The 23,754-nt window shown below is 40.9% G+C and overlaps 1 protein-coding gene across 2 annotated transcripts in view; it reads left to right on the top strand.

Moving 5' to 3' along the window:
• LOC104588646 (tRNA ligase 1-like) overlaps nucleotides 1-23,754 on the top strand; it is a 161,227-nt gene that overhangs the window by 122,220 nt on the left and 15,253 nt on the right. For both annotated transcript variants that reach the window (XR_002022202.2, XM_010246663.3), the window contains exons 19-21: nucleotides 12,586-12,683; nucleotides 12,798-12,858; nucleotides 13,965-14,041. Coding sequence is in view for 1 of the 2 variants with exons in the window: in XM_010246663.3 (XP_010244965.1) it covers nucleotides 12,586-12,683; nucleotides 12,798-12,858; nucleotides 13,965-14,041 (236 nt within the window). In the remaining variant the exon portion in view is untranslated. The remainder of the gene's footprint in view (nucleotides 1-12,585; nucleotides 12,684-12,797; nucleotides 12,859-13,964; nucleotides 14,042-23,754) is intronic.

The raw sequence follows: 23,754 nt of genomic DNA on the forward strand, positions 1-23,754 counted from the left end.
AGGTGGAAAGAAGCCATGAATGAGGAGATGAAAGCCCTAATGAAAGCAAGGACATGGGAATTGGTGGACCTGCCAGAAGGGAAAGGCACTGTTGGGTGCAAGTGGGTATTCACAGTAAAGCACAGGGAAGATGGGTCAGTTGAGAGGTACAAGGCCAGACTCGTGGCAAAGGGGTTTACGCAAAAGGAAGGAATTGACTACAAGGAAACCTTTGCCCCAGTAGCAAAGCTCAACACAATTAGGGTTCTACTGTCACTAGCAGCAAAATTCTCTTGGGAACTTCATCAGCTGGATGTGAAGAATGCCTTCCTAAATGGTGATCTTCATGAAGAGGTATTCATGGAACCCCCACCTGGATATGATGTTGGAAAGAAGGTATGTAAACTAAGGAAAGCATTATATGGTTTGAAGCAATCTCCCCGGGCATGGTTTGAGAGACTTTGTTTGGCCATGAAGAAAGTAGGGTACACTCAGAGCAGTGCAGATCATACATTGTTTACAAGGAGACAGGATGACAAACTTACAGCACTCATTGTGTATGTGGATGATATGGTGATTACTGGAAATGATGTGAGAGAGATGAAGAGGCTGAAGGAGTTCTTAGCTTCAGAATTTGAGATCAAAGACCTGGGAAATCTGAGATACTTTCTTGGAATTGAAGTTGCTAGATCAAGAGAAGGAATCTACATATGTCAAAGAAAGTATGTGCTAGATCTCCTAGAGGAAACAGGCATGATGGGGTGCAGGCCAGCAGACACTCCAATAGAACCAAGCCATGGATTACAAGAATCAATGGGTGAGGAATACTGTGATAAGGAAAGGTACCAAAAGTTGGTAGGAAAACTGATATACTTGTCCCTTACTCGGCCAGACATTGCCTATGCAGTGCATGTTGTCAGTCAATTCATGCACTCACCAAAGACCCCTCATATGAGAGCAGTGGAAAGAATCCTCAGATACTTGAAGACTTGCCCAGGGAAAGGAATTTTATTCAGAAAAAACAGCAGACTTGAAATTGAAGCCTACACTGATGCTGATTGGGCTGGGTCTGTTGGAGACAGAAAATCAACCTCAAGTTACTGTACATTCTTGGGAGGAAACCTAGTCACATGGCGTAGTAAGAAGCAGAATGTTGTGGCTAGATCAAGTGCAGAAGCAGAATACCGAGCTATGGCACACGGGGTTGCTGAACTCTTATGGCTCAGGACTCTCCTTAATGAGCTTGGTATCAAGACAGAGGGTCCTCTCAAGCTGTATTGTGATAATAAAGCTGCTATCAACATTGCCAACAATCCTGTGCAGCATGACAGGACAAAACATATTGAAATTGATCGACACTTTGTCAGAGAGAGAATTATTTCAGGAGAACTCTGTGTGCCTTATACTCCATCAGAGATGCAGATTGCAGATGTATTAACTAAAGGGTTGACATCAACGAAGTTCAGGGACATACTTGGCAAGCTAAACATGATTGATATCTATGCTTAGCTTGAGGGGGAGTGTTAGAATATTAGAGTTATGTTCGGCTGATAAGAGTTCTTATTAGCCCATTCTTATGTTTAACTTATCTTGTAACTGGGCTTGTGTTAATGGGCCTAATCCTGTTTAATGTTTAAGTCATCTGGGTGTCCCATCACTAATCAGGGGCATCCCAGTAATTTCTTGTACCTTGTACTATATTCATCTATAAATAAAGAACTGGTCGACTGGCTAGTACAGTTCGACATTCTCTTCTTTTCTGTCATTCTCTTTTCTTCCTTGCTACTTCGAGTATAGCACTTCAGATTACAGTTTCTTAGGAGAGTGCATGAATTGGCTCAAGAGCCCAACTGAATAGGTAATGTCTAGACGGGTCATGGACAAATAAATCAACTTTCCCACTAACCTTTGGGACTGTTTCACATCTTTCAGAGGTTCACCATCACAGTCACCCACTTTATGATCAACATCCATGGGAGTATCTACTGGCCTTGCACCTAGCTTGTCTATGTCTTGTAACAAATCAAGGGTGTATTCCTATGAGAAATGAAGATGCCCCTTTTTGAGCAGGCAACTTCAATTCCAAGAAAATACTTTAGAGGACCTAGATCTTTCACTTCAAATTGAGATGCAAGGAATTGTTTCAACTTTTGTATTTTTGAACTCCAATTTCCTGTAATGATGACATCATCCACATACACTATCAATATAGCAACCTATTCCTGACATCTCTTCACAAAGAGAGTGTGATCAGACTGACATTGCTTGAATCCTACTTGCTGGACTGTCATATGAAACTTACTGAACCAAGCCCTGGGAGATTGTTTTAAGCCATAAAGAGACTTTCTCAGCTTGCACACCTTATTTTCGCTTCCCTTGGCACAGAATCCAAGAGGTTAAACCATGTACACCTCCTCCTCTAGGTCACCATTTAAAAAGGCATTCTTTATGTCTAGTTGATGCAGTTCCCAGTCAAGGTTAGCAGCTAATGACAGAAGAACTCAAATTGAGTTCATCTTAGCTACTGGTGCAAATGTCTCATCATAGTCAACCTCGTACACTTGAGTGTACCCCTTTGCTACTAATGTTACTTTGTACCTTTCAACTATCTTGTCTGCCTTGTGTTTAACTGTAAACACCCACTTACACCCCATTGGGTCTTTCCCCCTTGGAAGATCCACCAATTCCCAAGTTTGATTTTTATGGAGGGCATTAATCCCCTCCTTCATAGCATCTGTCCATTCAGGGTATTTTAAGGTTTCTGCAGCATTTCTGGGTACAGGGATGCAATCAACTATAGATAGGAAGGCTCGGTATGAGGGGGAAATGTGATCATAGAAGACATATTGGGTGTAGAGAAGATGGGCCGAATGGCCCATAGGCTGTTTATCCTTTCTTACTGTTTATGTTCATTTCTATAATGGGTCTTATTCTGGGCCCATCCTTTCTATGTTATGTTCTTTGTAATTTCTTGCCCAACTAAGGGCCTCCTTGTAATTATTCAAATTTAACTTAATAAAATAGTGTTAGGGTGTTAGAGAGAGAGCAAGGTTCGAAACTTTCATACTCTAAACCCTTATTGCCACCATCTCCTTCTTCACCTTCCACTCCATAGAAGAAGTATTTTCTGTTGTTTTTTTTTTATTTCTTTTGATTTCGGCATCTATTCTAAACAGTCCCACACTCTCAAAGACTGTTTTTCTTCTTGGTATCAGAGTAGGCCTGAACTTGGCTTGGGCTTTCATGTGGGTGTAGTCCAGCCGACTACATGAGAGTGTTCTAGGGCTGGAAGCTTCAGCTTGTGTCGCCTAATTCTTGGAGGTCATTGGAGGGTGCCCAAGACTCAAATCTCTTGGAGAGTGGTTCGGTGACTAGGAAGAATCAGAGAAAAAGAACAGTTTGGTTTCTGATTTGGAGCTTAAGTCTGAGATTGTAAGTTGTGCTCAGTTATTTCTGGTTTATTTTTCTGTTTTTGGACTGTTGAAGTGTCCGAAGTTTCTTTGAAAACTGTACAGCTATTCGGCTGTTTTTTAGTCTGGTTTAACCCAGAGATTTCTGGGTTGTTTTCATTCCTTTTTTGGACTGTCAAACTGCCGAAACATCTTTGGATTCAGTGCTGTGAGTTGTTGCTTCTATTTGGTTGTTTTTGGACCCTGTACGGACTGTTCCTGAGGTGTTTCTCACCTTTGACAGTGGGGTCTTCTCTGCTGCCCACACTGTGTTTGTAAAAAGGCCTCTTCATCAATACGGACTGGTCTTTGCTCTTTTTGGGGTACTTTTTCGTGAGTACCTAGAATTTCTGATTAGAAAATGAGCTTCAACTGGGTGCACAGTGCTTGGAGGTTTTCTGATTACTTCTTGAAGGCCGAACCAAGTTGTTTAGTGTCTCGTGTAGACAACAAGGTGCTGCTTCAGACTTGGTTCTCACAGCTTCCGGGTGTGGTTTGGCTTTGTGTATTGTTGTTTTGAGGCTGGTTTAACACAGTCCTTGCTCCATCCTCATTCAGTACACTTGTAGAAGTCGGCTGAAATCCTATTTGAAGTGTTTACATGATGGACTCCTCAGAGATTGAAAACAAGAATGTTGCTGAATTTGGACAAGTACAGGGGACTCTAGTTGATTCTTTATTGACTGCGACCACAGTCAAGCTAGATGGAACTAATTATTTGGCATGGTCACAATCGGTAAAGATTTATATATGTAGTAGAGGAAAGTGGGGCTTTATCTCCAGGAGCAAGAAGGCTCCCCCAGAGGATGATCCATCCTATGAGAAGTGGATGCAAGAGAATTACGTTGTTATTGGGTGGCTTGTGAACTCAATGCAGCCACAGATTAGCCAACACTATCTATGGATGAATTCAGCAAAGGAAATCTGGGACAGTGTTGCAGAAACCTATTCCCAAAAACTAAATGTGGCTAGAGCCTATAAATTGAGAAGTGATGTGAAGAATTTAAGGCAGGGGGAGAAACCTTTAGCTGTATACTTCTCAACCCTAAAGTCTCTGTGGCAAGAAATAGACCTAATAGAAGCTGCTGTAACTTGGGACACCGCCAATGATGCAGACACCTATAGGAAATTGGTTGAAAGAAACAGGGTGTTTGAGTTCTTAACCGGACTAAACCCAGAATATGATATCACAAAACAAAATATTTTATCCAAGGAGAGTGTCTCATTGTCACAAGCATATGCAATGGTGAGCAATGAAGAGAGCAGAAGGATTGTCCAGGTTCAAGGGGCTGGTATTAGTGATCACTTTGCGAATGTAGGGGTTAAACCCAAAGGAGTTGCAGGGACTTCTAGTGGCTCTAGGAAGAAAGAGGTTGTATGTGAGTACTGCAAGAAGCCAAAGCATACCAAAGACAAGTGCTGGAAATTACATCCTAATCTTGTTCCCATTCGGTTTCAGAAAAAGCATGACAGTAAAAGGACAGGGAGTGCAAATGTGGCTACTGGTCCAGATAGTGACAAGTACTATACTGAACAGATGTTTGCTTGTGCACAGTTGGCAGCCATGAAAGCAGAATATGAAAAGTTTGGGAAGATGATCAGTCATCTAGAGGGTGTGACTTCTTCTTCCAACCCTTCAGGAAATTCAGCTTCTTCTGCATTTGCTCATTCAGGTATAAGGGCTTCTGCCAATCATGCAACCACTTCAGGTAATCTTAAGATCCCTTGGATTATTGATTCAGGTGCTTCTAATCATATGACCAACCTTTTTACCTTGTTTGTTTCATATGATTTGCTTCCTGGACGTCATAAAATCACCTTAGCCGATGGTTCTCTTGCCCCCATTTCTGGCAAGGGAACCATCAAGGCTACAGATTCCTTGTTCCTACCTTCTGCCCTTCATGTACCTAGACTAAATACAAATTTGTTATCTGTAAGTAGTCTAACCAAGTCATTAAACTGTTGTGTAACCTTCTTTCCTTCCTACTGTGTTTTTTAGGATCTGGAGTCTCAAAAGGTGATTGGGAGTGGCCATGAGGCGAATGGAATATACCTGCTTGATACTCCGGGACAATGACCTGATCATCCTGGGAATGTTGCTTTTGGGTCTGTTTCTTCAGAGTCTATTAGTCGAATTATGTTGTGTCATCTTCGTTTGGGTCATCTTTCTTTTTCTGCTTTGAGTCATTTATTCCCTGAACTGTTCAAGGGAATTAGTTTGTCCAGTCTTCATTGTGAATCTTGTGAGTTGTCAAAGCATTGTAGAAACAATTATCCTTTGAGCAATAAAAGATCTTTTCCTTTTAATATTGTGTACTCTGATGTGTGGGGGCCTTACCACTTACCCTCTATGGGTGGCTACAAATATTTTATCTTGTTTATTGATGACTTTTCTCGGTTCACTTGGATATTCCTGATGAAATCCCGTGATGAAGTTCCAAGACTTGTAAGACAATTCCATGAATTTATTCTAACCCAGTTTGATACCAGGATTAAAATTTTCAGATCTGACAATGCAAAAGAATATTTTGAGAAGAACTTATCCTGCTATCTCTCTAACATGGGGGTTATTCATCAAAGTTCCTGTGTTAGGACCCCAAAACAGAATGGAGTTGTTGAAAGAAAAAATAGGCATATTGTTGAAGTTGCAAGGAGTATTTTGTTTGCCTCACATGTTCCTACAAGGTTTTGGGGTGATGTTGTTCTCATTGCTACCTACCTTATAAACCGTATGCCATCCAGGGTTTTAGGGTTTAAGTCTCCCTTCAATCTTCATCCGAACAAGGACCTTTTTCCTATTCCTCTTCGTGTCTTTGGCTGCACCTGTTATGTACATGTTCCAAGTGTCCAAAGGCATAAATTTGAACCAAAAACTTACAAGTGTATCTTCCTTGGGTATTCCCCCACATAGAAGGGTTACTGTTGTTTTGATCCAAAGACTGGCACTCAGTAATCTCCTTCATCCGGACAATGACCTTTTTCCTATTCCTCTTCGTGTCTTTGGCTGCACCTGTTATGTACATGTTCCAAGTGTCCAAAGGCATAAATTTGAACCAAAAGCCCACAAGTGTATCTTCCTTGGGTATTCCCCTACACAGAAGGGTTACTGTTGTTTTGATCCAAAGACTGGCACTCGGTATGTCTCAATGGATGTCACCTTTGATGAGCTTTCTCCCTTTTATGGTTCCTCTCTGGAAGGACATTGTTCACAGGGGGAGGATTTGTCATAGGTGTTTGCTCTTCCTCTTCCTGTCCCAGTTGAGTCTTTTGATGAGTCTGCTTCTCCTTCAAATGAATCAAGGAAGGATTAGTCGTTCCATTCTCCCTGTCCCAGTGTTCTTCCTCCTTTACCTCCTCGTCCTATCCTCAATCCCAAGGTGTATCAAAGGCAAAGATCCAGAAATGAGCAGGTTGTTTCCCCTACAACACATGAGCCTCATGCACTTCCAGTCACAGATGAGACAACAGGTACTGTTTTAGCCCCCTTGGAGCCATCTTTCCCTGACCTTGATATTCCCATTGCTGTTAGGAAAGGAAAATGGAAGTGTACTGCACATTGCATTTCCAAACACCTTTCTTACAGTCTGCTTTCCCCTTCATACTTTGCCTATCTCTCTTCTATTGCCTCTAACCCTATTCCCAGGACTGTGTCAGAAGCTCTTAATATTCCAGAATGGAGGGATGCTATGAGATCTGAAATTGATGCCCTACACAAGAATGACACTTGGGAAGTGGTTGATTTGCTTGAAGGGAAGGATCCAGTTGGTTGCAAGTGGGTCTTTACCATCAAATATCAGGCTGATGGCACCATTGAGAGGTACAAGGCCAGGCTGGTTGCAAAAGGCTATACATAGACATATGGGATTAATTATCTAGAGACCTTTGCACCTGTTTTCAAGATGACATTTGTGAGGGTTCTTCTATCTCTAACTACTCACTCTGATTGGCCCCTTTATCAATTGGATGTAAAGAATGCATTTCTGAATGGTGAATTACATGAGGAGGTTTATATGGCTCTTCCTCCAGGGATGTATGGAACAAATATGAAAGGAAAGGTATGCAGGCTGAAGAAATCTCTTTATGGACTCAAACAGTTCCCTAGAGCATGGTTTGAGAGATTTAGAACAACTCTTGTTAACTTTGGCTATGTACAGACACAGTCTGATCATACTCTTTTTGTGAAGAGAAGTGGTACCTCTGGTAGTATACCTCATTGTGTATGTAGATGATATTGTTGTGATTGGTAATGATGTTTCAGGAATTCATGATCTCAAATCTTTCCTCCATACAGAGTTTGAGATTAAAGGATTGGGGGAATTGAGATACTTCCTTGGCATAGAAGTTGCTAGATCCAAGGATGGGATTCTTATCTCCCAAAGGAAGTATGTTCTTGACTTGCTCTCTGAAACTGGGAAGATGGGTGCTAGACCAGTTGCTACTCCTATCGATATGAGTCATAAACTCTCTGCTTCAGATGGAACATTGTTAGAAGACAAAGGAGTCTTCCAGAGACTTCTTGGGAAACTTCGGTACCTATGCATGACTCGGCTAGATATTGCATATGTTTTCAGTTGCATTAGCCAATTCATGCATGCTCCCCGAGACACTCATATGGCAGCAGCAGAGCGAATCCTGTGTTATTTGAAGGGCTCCCCAGGAAAGGGAATTCTGTTTGCCAAGCATGGTCATATGAAACTTGAAGCTTATACTGATGTTGACTGGGCTGGAAAATTGATGACAGAAAATCTACTTCTGGGTATTGCAGCTTGGTGGCTGGTAATGTTGTTTCTTGGAGAAGCAAGAAGCAATCGGTTATTGCTTGATCTTCAGCAGAAGCAGAATACAGGGCCATGGCACATGGAGTTTCTAAACTATTGTGGCTAAAATCATTGATGGAAGAACTAGGGGTTGAGCATGACAAGCCAATGATGTTGTACTGTGATAATCAGGCCGCCATCAACATTGCTCACAACCCAGTGCAACATGATAGAACTAAGCATATTGAAGTCGATAGACACTTTATTCGAGAAAGGGTCTCTTCGGGTGAAGTATGTCTTCCTTTCATCACATCTGAAGGACGTTAGCAGATTTTCTCACCAAGGGCATTCCCAAGGCAAAATTTCAGCATGATACTAGCAAGCTTGGCATGATTGACATCTATGCTAAGCTTGAGGGGGAGTGTAGAGAAGATGGGTCGAATGGCCCATAGGCTGTTTATCCTTTCTTACTGTTTATGTTCCTTTTTGTAATGGGCCTTATTTTGGGCCCATCCTTTCTATGTTACGTTCTTTGTAATTTCTTGCCCAACTAAGGGCCTCCTTGTAATTATTCAAATTTAACTTAATAAAAATAGTGTTAGGGTGTTAGAGAGAGAGTAAGATTCGAAACTCTCATACTCTAAACCCTTATTGCCACCATCTCCTTCTTCACCTTCTACTCCATAGAAGAAGTATTTTCTGTTGTTTTATCGATTTCTTTTGATTTCTGCATCTATTCCAAACAGTCCCACACTCTCAAAGACTGTTTTTCTTCTTTGGGTAATGGGGTGTTTGGTAGTGCATGACCTGACTCCCTTTCTTTTTTTTTTTTTTATCAATAACACTTTCATTAATTCATCAGTAGAAAATTTACAAGTGGAAGACAAACACACTTACCTTCCAAGAGTCACAAAGAGCTTCAAGAAAGGAAAAAAAAAAAAAAAAAACACTAACGTTACAGCTTAGCCCAAAACAATGAATCCCTTTTTGCCCCTTGTTTAGCTAAACCGTCAGTTAGGGAATTAGCCGATCTTTTAATCCAACATGTCTTAACTTCCATCTCCCACATCAGCCACTTGAATTTCCTCCTCTCATTATTGTACTTCTATAAATCATTTTGATCTTTAGTCAGCCACCCTATCACCACCTATGAATCCCCTTCAATTATGAGTTTCTTGATGTTCAATTCCTTAGCTTTCCAGACTTCTTCCATAACTGCAAAGATCTCAGCTCTAAGGGAGTCACCCACTCCAATTGGGCCTGAGAACATAGCAGAGATGACCCCATTTTCATCTCTAAAAACACCCCCGATCCCCGATTGTCCCAGGTTTCCCCTACTACACCCATCAAAGTTTAATTTCAAGAATCCACTAGGTGGTGGGGTCCAAGCCACACTCATTACTGACTTGGTTTGCGTGCAATTTGCAATCTCACCCCACTTCCTCAACATGTCATCCACAGTGTAATCTGTGAATAGTTCCAAAGATTTCAGCCACTGTACCGCCCTAATATGTATGATAGCCCTCAGATCTGCTGCTCCTCTCTGAGTTTCTAAGAATATCCTAGAGTTTCTTTCTTCCCACAGTGTCCAACATACTGCAGTCCTTAGTCCTCTCCACATTGTCCTTCCCCTTTTTATCCGCCACCTGAAAAAGGAAGGGGAGAAAAGGCCCTGCAAGTCTGATGGGGGATTCCAGCTGCATCCAAATAAGGAGAAAGCCCAATCCCAAATTGACCTCGCGAAGTGGCAAGACACCAGTAGGTGAAAACCAATCTCCCCATCTGCTTTACACAGAACACACCACTGAGGTGACAAGCAAGTATTGGGTCTCTTCTTTTGGAGCAGATCACCAGTGTTGATTCTTTCCAGATAGGCTCCCCAACAAAAACTACCAACCCTAGGGGGTATAGCTCTGCACCAAACCTCACCAACCTGACTCCCTTTCTTTGAGCAATAGGAATGTCAAGGTCATCTACAGTAGGAGCAAGGGCATCAATAGATGCAACAAGGCTTGGACTTACCTCCTGGGAGTCTGATGGTGTCGGTTGCTCAATGTTTGGTAGCTCCACATCTTTGTCACATTGCTGATCTCTACGGCGTGTACGTTGGAAGACACGAAAGGGGGCAAGGTCCAGAATAGAAGGAAGAGAGACTTGGCAGACCTGAACCTGCTTCTCCTCTTCTACACTACTCTCCCCCTGAGGAGAAGCAGGGAAGAACGGTTCAGACTCAAAGAAGGAGACATTCATAGAGACAAAAAACTTATGACTAACGAGATCAAAGCACCGATACCATTTTTGAGAAGAGAGATACCCCAGAAAGATATAGGGAATGGACTGAGGGTCTAATTTACTATGAGGCAGAGATAAATCATGGACAAAGGCACGACAACCAAATACTCTCATGAGAGGCCATGTAGTTCAGCACTCTGGAGGGCATGTGATTGATGACATAAGCAGCTGCAAGTATAGCATCCATCCAAAACTTTTTTGGAACATTCATATGTAACATCATCCCTCGAGGTACCTCAAGGAAGTGTTTGTTTTTTCTTTCTGCAAAGATGGGGGTGCATAAGTCTGAACTTTTGTTTGGCTCAGTTGTAATTTGTATTGTAGTTTAGGTTCACACCTCGCGTCCCTATTGAGATGGCTTGTCTTGTAAATTTTGATGTATTCCCTTCTCTTTTTTAATAAAACTCTATCATTTATCAAAAAAAGAAAAAGATAATGGAAGAATAACACTCACGAGCTGTCATACTAGAAAATAATAGCTGATGCTTTTGTCATATTTGAGATGCTAAAAGTTGAAGTTGAAGAATTTGGACTGGACACTTGCAATCAGTAGAGAACAAAAAGGAACCAAGTAACCAACTATTCTATGCTAAGCATGAATCCTGAACTTATTTTTGAAGTGTCTTTCCATGTCTCTTTCCACCCCAATTCCCACTCCCCCTTTCCTGTGCATGTGAATATGAGATGTATGCTTATTTTTTAAGTGTCTTTCCATGTCTCTTTCCACCCCAATTCCCACTCCCCCTTTCCTGTGCATGTGGATATGAGATGTATGCAAACATAACCAATTATAATATTATGCTTGCCAATCTTGGAAGTAGCAATGCATTTTATCTCTTAGCATCTTTCAGCAGAAAATTTGAATTTCATATCCATGAAGTGCTCTTGTCATCCTGCTTTCTTTTTTGTTCTTTTCATTCACTTCTGAATGAAATAAATCACCAGGAAGCTGAAATAGCTCAAATAGACTACCAGATAACTATTGGGAGCATAAAAATGAGCATCATTGTGAGTTTCAATCTGATTGTAAAGCTGCATCAATACATTGAGCAGAGGCATATTATTATAATTCCTACTTGTCAGATTTCAAGGTATGATGGGCTGACTAGTACCTCGGAGGCCAAAAATACAGATTTGAATGGCACAATAAAATGAAGAGAGCACAACCTCTCTCACAGAAATCCTAAACCCCAAAACACCCAAAACCTCTCAACTTCTCTCTCAAGCCAAAAGATACATAATAGAGAAAACCCCAAACTACATAACTTATTGTGTTCATGCCGGACCCAAAAGCTGGAATTTTGCCTACAAACTACATAACTTATCGTATTCAGGTCGGACCCAAGGCACAATAAGGAATCCAAGGCGTGGGTCATGACGTGGGTCACACTTGTATTGTTGGAATTTTCTCAACTTGATCTGGAGTGGGTCATGACATGGGTCACAATAAAGAATCCAAGGCACAAACATAATAGTTGGTTTTATTAATTTCTTTTTTTTTTGGAAGCAAATAAAATCCAAAAGATCCACTTGTATTGTAAAAACTAAAAAAGGCCAGAAAATTTCTGTATAACATCTTTCATCTAATTTTCCTCTTTCATGGCAGAAAAAGAAATGCAAACAAAGTTACCTCCTCTTTCACCACCATGTGCACATTTTCATATATTTTAATGAAAATTTCCATTGTTGATTCCAGAATAAGGGGGGAAAATGATACAACAAAAACCATTGGTAAACATCCTGTTTGTATCCCCATATATCAAGTAATATATGTTCAGTCATTTTGAGACCCAGAATTCCAGAAAATGGTTGCTATATAGTTCTGTCAATTCAATAATGGACATCCATTCCAATTTCTGAGTTTCACCTTATATGGTTTTATACAGAAGGGGATCACGAACCTCTTTGTGATGATGAGATATGTTAAGTTGCTCTTAGAAATTTATGAAAAACCAAGATTTAGTCTAAAGCCTGAATTGATTGGTCAAAATTTTGAAATGAAACATTGTCATAAAGTCAGTACTATGCTTTTGAACCTTTCAACCAATGTTTGTGATTAGTATTAATTCAATCTTTCTTCATTCAATTGCATTGTCCACACTCCACAGGAAGATATTGGCAGAAGGTTGCAGAGGAACGCAGGAGAAAACCATATAGCATTACTCTTGCTGACAAAAATGCACCTAATGAAGAGGTCTGGAGGCAGGTAAGCTTTGGCACTATATGACTTTTAACATGTACCTGTTTTAATGTACACTATTTACTACATCCTTCTCCCTCTGTAAGGGTTCACTGTTGTGGACATTTTCCAATTTTGCAGATTGAGGACATGTGTCGAAGCACAAGGGCTTCTGCTGTTCCAGTGATTCCTGATTCTGAAGGTTATTATCTTGTTCCCTTGGAAGTACAAGTTCCATTTGCATTCAGTTTGTCTCTGGTGCAATAATTTACCACATCTAGCATGTCTTCTTTGCTGAGTGCTTCCTTTAAGGAAGTTATCGCCTAAAGGATTGGAATTGGAGAACCAGAATTGTGTTTCCACAATGAATAGCGATGGACATTGGCATTGATGATTATCAATTGTGCAGCAGTTTCTCATTACATTTCATAAGCATTACTTTATTGTTCAAAGTAAACCTTAAAATTGCTTTTGGAAACTTAGCCATTAGTCATCCTTGCAGACTTACAAAAATTTAGCTACTGTGCAAGGAGAAACAATTTTAGGCCCAGCTCTGGGATGACTGACTTCTTGTAATATGAACCTTGCTTGCCTTGGTTTTAGTGCAGGTCATGAAAAATTAAATTTGATAACATATTGTTATCTTTACTTGCACAAGTGCATAGCATGTGCCCTCACACTAGTAAAAGAAAACAATTTTAGGCCCAGCTATGGCCTGCATTATTCTAGAGGCAGCTCGTTCCCCAAGTTTTCTGGGGCTTGGGTACCCAATGAGCCTGTTTCATCCATGTGCATGCATCCTTGCATGCTACATAATCTACTATTTTCACTATATTATGGTGAGAGGCAAAGTTTATGCATTTTGCACTATTTGTCAGACATGATTTTGATGCTTAACTACCATTTTATCACCTTGATACTTCGATCCTTTTAGCTACCATTCTATGACCACAAAGCTTCTTCTTTTAGCAATTCTTTTCTTGCATATTTTTGTTATCATTTGTCAGTGTGTCATTCTAGTTGTACCTTACCTTTGATACTTTGATCCTTTTAGAATGCTGTCTAAACTTTCATAGTTGCTCTTACTGGGATAAGAGCATGCATCACAGTGGCCTTTTCTTACTGTTTCTCTGACATACAAGTGGAAAAACTATAGGCCACTAATCAAATAAGTTACAATTGGTACTTATAAAAAAAGTCACAATAGGTTGAGATGCCAAAATCACCTAGTTTTTGCAAAATTTGATTCAGTGTACATCCACCATTGGATAAGCTCTTTTTTTTAATCTTTTTGTTTGAAATTTACAGGAACTGATACAAATCCGTTTTCACTTGATGCATTAGCTGTTTTCATTTTCCGTGTGCTTCAGCGAGTTAATCACCCGGTATGCTTGTATTTTTTTTATTAATTCTCTTTTTAGGGTGAAGAGGATATGTGCTGTGTGGTTAAATTTAATCATCACCTCTATACAATAGTTCTTATTTTGTAATTAACTTTTTTGCAAACATAATTGCAAGTTCATATTGATGAATTGATTGAAGGATAAACCCCTATACAAAATATTAATTGGCCTCTATAGGGTGGTCAATGTTCAAAGTTTACATGTTTGCATACATCTATGCACTACTGTTAGATATAAAGATGATTCTGTTCCAGTTATCAAAGCAATTCCAAACAGGCAAGGTTACTCATGGGCCACCTTTTCCTAGGGTCATAAGCCTGTATAATGATGGGCAGGACTTGGTTAGGTTCCTCAAAACCCAATCAGGCCAGGCCAAATAGATGCTATTCATGTTATGTATTTTTAACAGTGATGTTTTATGTTTTCAAAGGAGAAGAAGAAGAGAAGAGAGAAAAAAGTGAGAGAGTCAAAAGTTCTGGCTGGCAGCGTCATGTATTCTGTTTAGGGCAAATTTCTTGAAGTACCCCTAAGTTTTAGGAAATTGACAAACCGTACTCCTGCTGTTTACATATTGTCTTAAAGTACCCCCAAGTTTTTTGACAATTGACTAAGTTCTCTCTTGCTGTTAACATCTGTTAGTGTTTCATCACAAACTGTTCACATGTGACACCACATGATGTATAGAAATTTTTTAAAACCCAATAAACCATTGGTCAGTGATTCTGTGCTTGAACAGTTTGCTTCAACCACATCGTTGATAAATGGTTTTGTGTTTCAATATGTTGCCGATATCTTGCATGGATAGAGCAAATTTGCTTGATAATAATACCTTTTCCAATACTTTATTGCAAACTTAGGGGTACTTTAAAGCGTAGAAGGTATACTTTAATCATTTTCTCAGTGCTTTTCACTGTTTGCAATAAAGTATTATTATAGATGAGTGTACTTTGGGTTACTGATAATAACCTGGTTGTTGCCATTATGGCCTCCATTGCTTTAGGTGAACAGTTCTACTTGGGAGGGTGGGTATTCTTCAGAAATTTCCACAGTTCTAGTTCTACCCCACTTTCTTTCTTTCTTGTTTTTGTGGAACAACTTCTCAGGCCACCCAGATGGCTGACATTCAGGTATCACCGGCCAGATGGTGGCTGCTAGAAATCTACTCCATGGATGGTTAAGAAGAGGGTATTGGGTTAGCTCTCTCCATTGCTTGAATGGAAAAAGAAATGCCTGAGTTACTAGACAATGTGAATCCTCATTTAGATCATGAGACAACCAAATGGATTTTTGCAGTTTTCTAGGAATTGCAGGGAAGGACGGACTCTTTGGTTTAATTGGAGGATTTGTAGTGGGGCAATGCTTATGTTCAGAGTGGGCTCCAAACAGTGTCAATTTAAACTAATAAAAGGTAAAAGGAATTCCAGAAGGGTGGATGGGTTGCCAGTAGTGGGAAGGTTGTTCTTGTTTTTGGGGTTTTCTCCTTTGAGAATACGGGAAAGAGCAACAAGGTGTTATTCAAATGATTCATTTTGAACATTTAAAGAAGACTGATGGGCAAAATATGTTCCTTCTTTCTATTAACGAATGTTAGCAACAAGGGAGGATTGGTCAATTGTCAGAAACTTAGGGATACTTTAAGACCATATGTAAACAGTAGGGGTAGAGTTTGTCAATTTCCTAAACCACCATATCTCTAAGACCTAATTGCCAGTAATAACTCTTGACAGTGTAGCCGGCCAAAGATAAGTGGAAGAGGAGAGAAGAGAAGAGAAGAAGAAGAGAAGAGGAGAGGAGAGAAGAGAGAAGGTTTGCAATGTAACAGTACTGGCGGCGCCAATGTTTATTTTACTATATATAGGGCGACAGAAATAACAAGGGAAAAGACCCTTGTGCCCCTGAGTACAATAACAGACATAACAGAAATAAAAAAAAAAACACTTTAATTAGCCAAACAGGCCCTAACATCTGCAACTAAGTTATTTTAACATTATTCCAACACTCCCCCTCAAGTTGGAGCATAGATGTCAATCATGCCCAACTTGTCACACAAATCTTTGTGCCACACATGATGAAGACCTTTGGTGAAGATATCTGCAAGTTGCTCTTCCGAGCTGACATATGGTGTGCACACTTCTCCACTTTCAAGTTTCTCTCTGATAAAATGCTTGTCCACTTCAATGTGTTTCGTCCTATCATGCAGAACTGGATTAGCAGCAATATTGATGGCAGCTTTATTGTCACAGTAGAGTGACGTAGGATTGCTTACTGCGAAACCCAGTTCACCTAACAGATTTCTTATCCACATGATTTCCGCAACCCCATGATCCATCGCTCTATACTCTGCTTCAGCACTAGATCTAGCCACCACACTTTGTTTTTTGCTTCTCCATGTGACAAGGTTTCCTCCTACAAAGGCACAATAACCACTGGTAGACTTTCGGTCATTGACTGCTCCTGCCCAATCTGCATCAGTATATACTTCCACTTTTAAGTGACTGTGTTTCTGGAACAACAAACCAGCTCCAGGAAACTTCTTGAGATATCTCAAGATCCTCTCTGTAGCCTCAAAGTGAGTTGTCCTCGGGTTGTGCATGAATTGACTAAGGACACCCACTGCATAGGCAATATAAGGCCTGGTCATAGACAAATACAGAAGTCTCCCCACAAGTCTCTGGAACATCTTTACATCTTTCAAAAACTCTCCCTGACTGTCTCCCAGATGGTGATTAGGTTCAATAGTTGAATCAAATGGTTTTACCCCCAACTTGCATGTATCTTCTAGTAGATCTAGTACATACTTCCGTTGGGAAATAAAGATGCCCTTGTGAGAGCGGGCAACTTCAATTCCAAGAAAGTATCGTAAGGGGCCTAGATCCTTCACCTCAAATTTAGTGGCTAAGAATTTTTTTAGTCTCTGGATTTCAGCCTCCCAATCTCCTGTGATCACTATGTCATCCACATACACAATAAGAGCTGCAATTTTACCTTCACCTCTTTTTACAAACAGGGTATGATCTGGCTGGCATTGTTTGAATCCCATCTGTTGGACTGCTAAATGGAACTTACTAAACCAAGCCCGAGGTGATTGTTTCAACCCATATAGGGACTTTTTTAACTTGCACACCTTTTATTCACTACCTTTGGCACAGAACCCTGGGGGTTGGGTCATGTACACCTCCTCTTCCAAGTCACCATTCAAGAAGGCATTCTTGATGTCCAATTGGTGAAGATCCCAGTCAAGATTTGCTGCCAAGGAAAGGAGAATCCAGATAGAGTTCATCTTCGCTACTGGAGCAAAAGTCTCTGCATAGTCCACTCCATATACCTGTGTGAAGCCTCTTGCTACCAGTCTAGCCTTGTACCTTTCAACAGTTCCATCAGCTTTGTGTTTCACTGTGAACACCCACTTGCACCCCACTGATTCCTTCCCCTCAGGAAGATCTACCAACTCCCACGTACCATTTTTGTGTAAGGCATCAATTTCTTCCTGCATTGCATCTGTCCATTCAGGTTTTGACAAAGCTTTTGCCACGGTCTTAGGGATGGGAACACTATCCACAGAAGAGAGAAAGACACGGTACGAAGGTGAAACATGCTCATAGGACACAAAGTTAGAGATAGGATGATTAGTGGTACAAGATCTAACACCCTTTCTCTTAGCAATAGGAATATTAAGATCATTGGGGACAGGTGAATCAACATTTAAAGGAGCAATGGGAGCAAGTGTACCTGGCTGATGAGACGGATCTGCCTCGGGTGAATCCGATGATGTTGGTTGCATAGTGTCTGGCTCCACGGCTCTTGAACTCTGCTGGCTCTTATGGCGACGATGAAAAACCCGGAACGGAGGAGGATCGAGTAAAGGAGGTAGTTGAATCTGAGTCATCGCCTGTTTCTCCTCAACCCTACTCCCCCCCTGAGGAGAAACCAAGAAGAGCGGTTGACTCTCAAAGAATGAGACATCAATGGAAACATAGTACTTGTGGGCAATGGGATCATAGCAACGATACCCCTTTTGAGATGAAGGGTAACCAAGAAAAACACAAGGAATAGCCCGAGGGTCAAGTTTACCACGAGTAGGTGACAGGTTGTGGACAAAACAACGACACCCAAAAACACACATCGGAATGGTGGACAGCGGGGCTGTAGGGAACAAGAGCTGATGTGGGGCCTTATACTCTAGTAGCCGAGAGGGCATGCGATTGATGATATATGTCGCACACAATACTGCATCCATCCAGAACTGTTTTGGCACATTCATATGAATCAGCAAGCCACGAGCAATTTCGAGAAGGTGACGGTTTTTTCATTCAGCCACACCATTTTGTTGGGGTGTCCTGGCACAAGAGCTTCGCTGAAGTGACCCACTCGAAGCAAAGAACTTCGTGAGATCACTATGGAAATATTCCTTTGCATTGTCCGACTGGAAAATATGAATTTCCGTTTGGAACTGAGTGAACACCATGCGTTGAAAATCTTTCACAATTTGTGGCACTTCATCTCGAGATCACATAGGGTAAACCCAAGCGTATCGAGAATAATCATCAATCAAAGTAACAAAATACTTATAGCCAGCCGCAGTAGGTAGAGTAACAGGGCCCCAAACATCAGAATAAACAATATGAAATGGAAATTCAGATCTTTTATTTCTTAAAGGTAAAGAACTTCTACAATGCTTACTCAACTGACAAGTTTGACATTGTAACTGACTCACTGACAAAGACTCAAACAACTTTGGGAACATAACTTTTAACGACTCAAAAGAAAGATGACCTAAACGACTATGCCATAAATAGGCCTGACTCTCACTCGACGAACTTGTGGACTCAGTCGCCACTAGACCAGCATTATTCTCCAGCACGTAGAGACCATCCACCATGCTTCCTCTACCAATCGTCTTCCTCGAGGTCAAATCCTGAAACACACACGAAGACGGAAAAAAGGTGACTGAGCAGTTCAAAGAGTGAGTAATACTACTAATGGACAGCAAATTAATAGGTAATTTCAGAACATGCAGGACATTAGGAAGAGTAAGGCCAAGTGGGAGAGATATGGTGCCTCGGCCAGCTATGGTAGAAAAAGAACCATCATCCAGTCTTACCTTATCTCTCCCAGAGAGAAGGTTATATGTCTGGAACAAATTTGACTTACCGGTCATGTGATTTGAGGCTCCGGAGTCAATAATCCAAGGTGAATCAGTAGTATGAGATGACACATGGAAGGCTGTGGCATTACCTGATGTAGACGCAAATGAGGTAGAAGGAGTAGGCCCAGAATCCACCTGGCGGAGAGTCCTACCATACAATTCCAAATGTTCATGGAAGGAGTTGATAATATCTTCCTTAGGGTCAGAACCGGGATGTCTCTCCTGAGTTACGGAAGGACTAGTCTCTATCGATGCCATATTAGCTGAGTTATACCTTTTTTTATTCTGCTGGCCTGGTTTCTTGCCCTGATCCGGTGCTGACTTCTTACCCAAATCCTGTGCCCATTTAGGTTTTCCATAGAGATCCCAGCATGTATCTTTAGTGTGTCGTGTCTTCTGGCAGTGAGTGCACCAAAGCTTACTTTTATCTTCTGATTTTTTCTGAGTGTCACCCCTTTTAAAGCCACCTCCGACATTTGTATCTGAACTTCCCCGGACCGCTAGGGCAACTGACTCCTCTTCTACACCATTTATCACACTTCTTCTGCTTTCTGACTGCACCAAGGCATACACCTCCTGGACTGATGGCAAGTCTTTACTACCCAAGATCTGTACCCTGATGAACTCATATGACGAATTCAGCCCTAGGAGGAAGGCAAACACACGTTGCTGTGATACAAGTGACTTATAGGCCTTTGCATCTTCATCACACTTCCAATTCACATTCTGATAGTGATCAAGTTCTTTCCATATTGATGTCAAATCAGAATAGTACATCGAGAGACTCCTCTCCCCCTGCTTGCAAGTAGAAGATTCAGCTTGTAGTTGATATATCTTGGCATAGTGTCTCTGTTCTGAATAAGTGGACTTCGCTTGTTCCCATATCTCACAAGCAGTTTCAGCCCACATAAAAGTCTTCCTTACTCGTGGCAGCATTGAAACCAAGAGCCAAGACATCACCATACTGTTCTCTTGGTTCCACCTATCATGCTCAGCACTTCCATACTTCGGTTCCTTTACTCTCCCATTGATGTATCATATTCGCCCCCTAGCAGTGATGTAGAGTTTTATCCCCCTAGACCACTCAAGGTAATTCAGACCATCAAAGGGAATGACAGCCATGGGAAAGCTCATATCCATTCCCCCACTCACTCCATTGTGGCTCCCTAAGATCTCTGAAGTAGCAGAATTCTCAGTCGACATGGTCAAGCAGTTAATCAGTCCCAAACACCGGACTTAGGACCCCTCCTTACTCCACAAAACAATGCTCCACTCAGTTCACACCCACACACTCGGGTTTACCAACCAGATTGAGCACAAACAGTACCAAATTCCGGACAAAAACTGAGGTAATATTCGGCAGATTTCAGACCTGTATAGTTTTATCAGTCCCCACCTACCAGAATTCCAGAATGTCTAACAGCCACTAATCAGCAGGGGAGATCCTTCTTACTTATAGTCAACTCAAACCATTGAGAAGATAGGTTAGCATTGACCTACAGTTGTCTTAACACATGAACAGGATCACACGATCCAAGAAAACTAGGGTTACAATGATTCGACAGCATTCAGCCGCCCCAGATTCATAGGGTTTTCACTCGGCACATGACCAAGGAGAGTAAAGAAGAGAAAAAAATAGGGAGAACTGTACCAGTTGTAGCTATTCTGTAGTCCAGAATCAGATTTCTTTTCTGCTAGTCTGTTCGATCCGTTCTTTGGGTTGATCGATCTTCTCTTGACAGTAGGGTTGATCGATCTGCTCTCTTTTAATCAGCATTCCCGCTCTGATACCATCTTGACAGTGTAGCCGGCCAGAGATGAGTGGAAGAGGAGAGAAGAGAAGAGAAGAAGAAGAAGAGAAGAGAAGAGAGGAGAGAAGAGAGAAGGTTTGCAATGTAACAGTACTGGCGGCGCCAGTGTTTATTTTACTATATATAGGGCGACAGAAATAACAAGGGAAAAGACCCTTGTGCCCCTTAGTACAATAACAGACATAACAGAAATAAAAAAACACTTTAATTAGCCAAACAGGCCCTAACATCTGCAACTAAGTTATTTAACATTATTCCAACAATAACTATGTCATCCACATAGAATATCAAGGCTGCAGTTTTTCCTTGTTCCTTCTTTACAAAGAATGTGGTCAGTTTGGCACTATCTGAACCAGGCCCTAGGGGATTGTTTGAACCCATACAGAGACTTCTTCAATTTGCAAACTTTCTGTTCACTACCCTTAGCACAGAAACTGGGAGGTTGGGTCATGTACACCTCTTTCTCCAAATCACCATTCAATAATGCATTTTTAATATCTAATTGGAGTTCCCAATCCGGACTTTCTGTTAGAGAGAGGAGGACCTGAATAGAGTTCATTTTTTCTATTGGAGAAAGGTTTCTACACAATCAACCCTATACACTTGAGTAAAACCTTTTGCAATCAAGCGAGCCTTATTTCTCTCAATTGTGCACCTATTTACACCACCCAAGTTCCTTTCCTTCAGGAAGATCTACCAACTCCCATGTGCCATTCTATGCAAGGCATTAATCTCCTCCATAGCATTTGTTCATTCAGGAATTGATAAAGCCTCTATAACACTCTTAGGAAGGGGGAACACTATCAATGGCTGAAAGGAAAGCACGAAATGAGGGTGAAATATTCTCATAGGATCAGAAGTGAGCCATAGGGTGGTGTGTGGTACATGATTTGACACCTTTCCTCTTTGCAATGGGAAAATCCAGGTCATAATTTGAAGTATCAATATCAATAGGTTCAGGGGTATCAACCAGAATGATGGTATCCGGATGGGGTGAGGGATCTAACCCCTGAGAGTCTGATGGCATTGATTGCACAACTTCAAGTAGCTCCATAACTGTTGAACTTTGCTGGCCTTAGCTTTTATAACATTGTCTATGGAAGACATAGAATGGAGGAGGGTTAAGAAGAGGAGGTAACCGAAAATAGGGAGTATTCTCAAAGAACAAGACATCCATAGACACAAACTATTTTCTAGAAATGGGGTCAAAACAATGGTAACCCTTCTAAGAAAGAGGATAACCAAGGAAAATACAAACAATATCTTTAGGATCAATCTTACTTCAGGTGGGAGAAGATAGATCATGAACAAAGCATTGGCAACTAAAGACACACATGGGTATGGGAAACAAAGGAACCTTAGGGAAAAGAAGCTCATGTGGAGTCCTATATTCCAATAACCGACATGGCATACGATTGATAACATAGGTTGAGTAATGACAACATCCATTCAAAATCCTTTTGGGACATTCATTTGCAAGAGTAATTCCTAAGCAACTTCTAGGAGATGACGATATTTCCGTTCTACAACCCCATTTTGTTGAGGGGTTCGAACATAGGAGCTTCGGTGAAAGGAGCCATAGGAAGCAAAAAAAGTCAGATCACCATAGATCATGTGCTAAAAGTCTTTCACTAGTCTAGGAACTTCTCGAGAGTGCATAGGATAAACCTAAGTGTACTGTGAAAAATCATCAATAAATGAAATGAGGTACTTACAACCATTCTCGGTTGGAATATTAACAAGGCCCCAAACATCAGAATACACAAGATAAAAAGGAAGATCTGATATTTTATTACATAAAGGAAATGAATTTCTACAATGCTTACTCAATTGACACACTTGACATTAAAAGTCACTAACTAACAGACTTAAACAAATCTAGAAATAAATACTTAAAAAGACTTAAAGGACATATGGCCCAAATGATGGTGCCACAACATGACTTGACTCTTACTTGACTGACTCAAGGACTCTAAAACGGTAAGACCAACTTTATTCTCTAGCATATTGAGGCCATCAACCATTATCCCTTGCCAATCGTCTTCTCGAAGGCCAAATCTTGAAAAACACAAGAATGTGGAAGAAAGGTTAATGAACAGTTCAATGCATGTTTAATACTGCTAACAAACAATAAATTAATAGGCAATCTTGAAACATGCAAGACATCTGATATTGGAAGACCAAAGGGCAAAGATATAGATCCCTAGCTAGCAATGATGGAGAAGGATCTATCTGCTAAACTCACTTTATCTCTCTGCCAGAGAAATGGGTTGACTTACCAATCATATGGTTCGAGGCACCGGAATCAATAATCCATGGGGATTTCAAAGTGCTAGAGGTTACATGGAAAGCAAAGGCTAAGTTACCTGAGAATGATGCAAAAGAAGCCAAAGGTGTAGTTTCAGTATCTGCATGTTGGAGAGCCCTAACCTTATTGCTCCAAATGGTCATGGAAGGAGTTAATAATATCCTCCTTGAGATCAGAACAGGGGAGGCAATCTTGAGATGAATTGACTGCTGAATTACCAATACTATGAATCCTGTGATGCTAAGCTGGTTGATGTATACTTCTTCTGATTTGGTTTCTTATTCTGATCCTGCGCTGACTTCTTGCTCAGCTCTTGTGCCCACTTTGGCTTCCCGGTCAACTCAACAACTTTTACGGGTGTGCCTGGATTTCTGATAATGAATGCACCACAGTTTGTCTTTATCATTTGCTCTTTTTTGGCCTTCTCCCC

The sequence above is a fragment of the Nelumbo nucifera genome, chromosome 2, assembly GCF_055504915.1.
Source record: "Nelumbo nucifera cultivar China Antique chromosome 2, China Antique-T2T, whole genome shotgun sequence".
Taxonomy (NCBI): domain Eukaryota; kingdom Viridiplantae; phylum Streptophyta; class Magnoliopsida; order Proteales; family Nelumbonaceae; genus Nelumbo; species Nelumbo nucifera.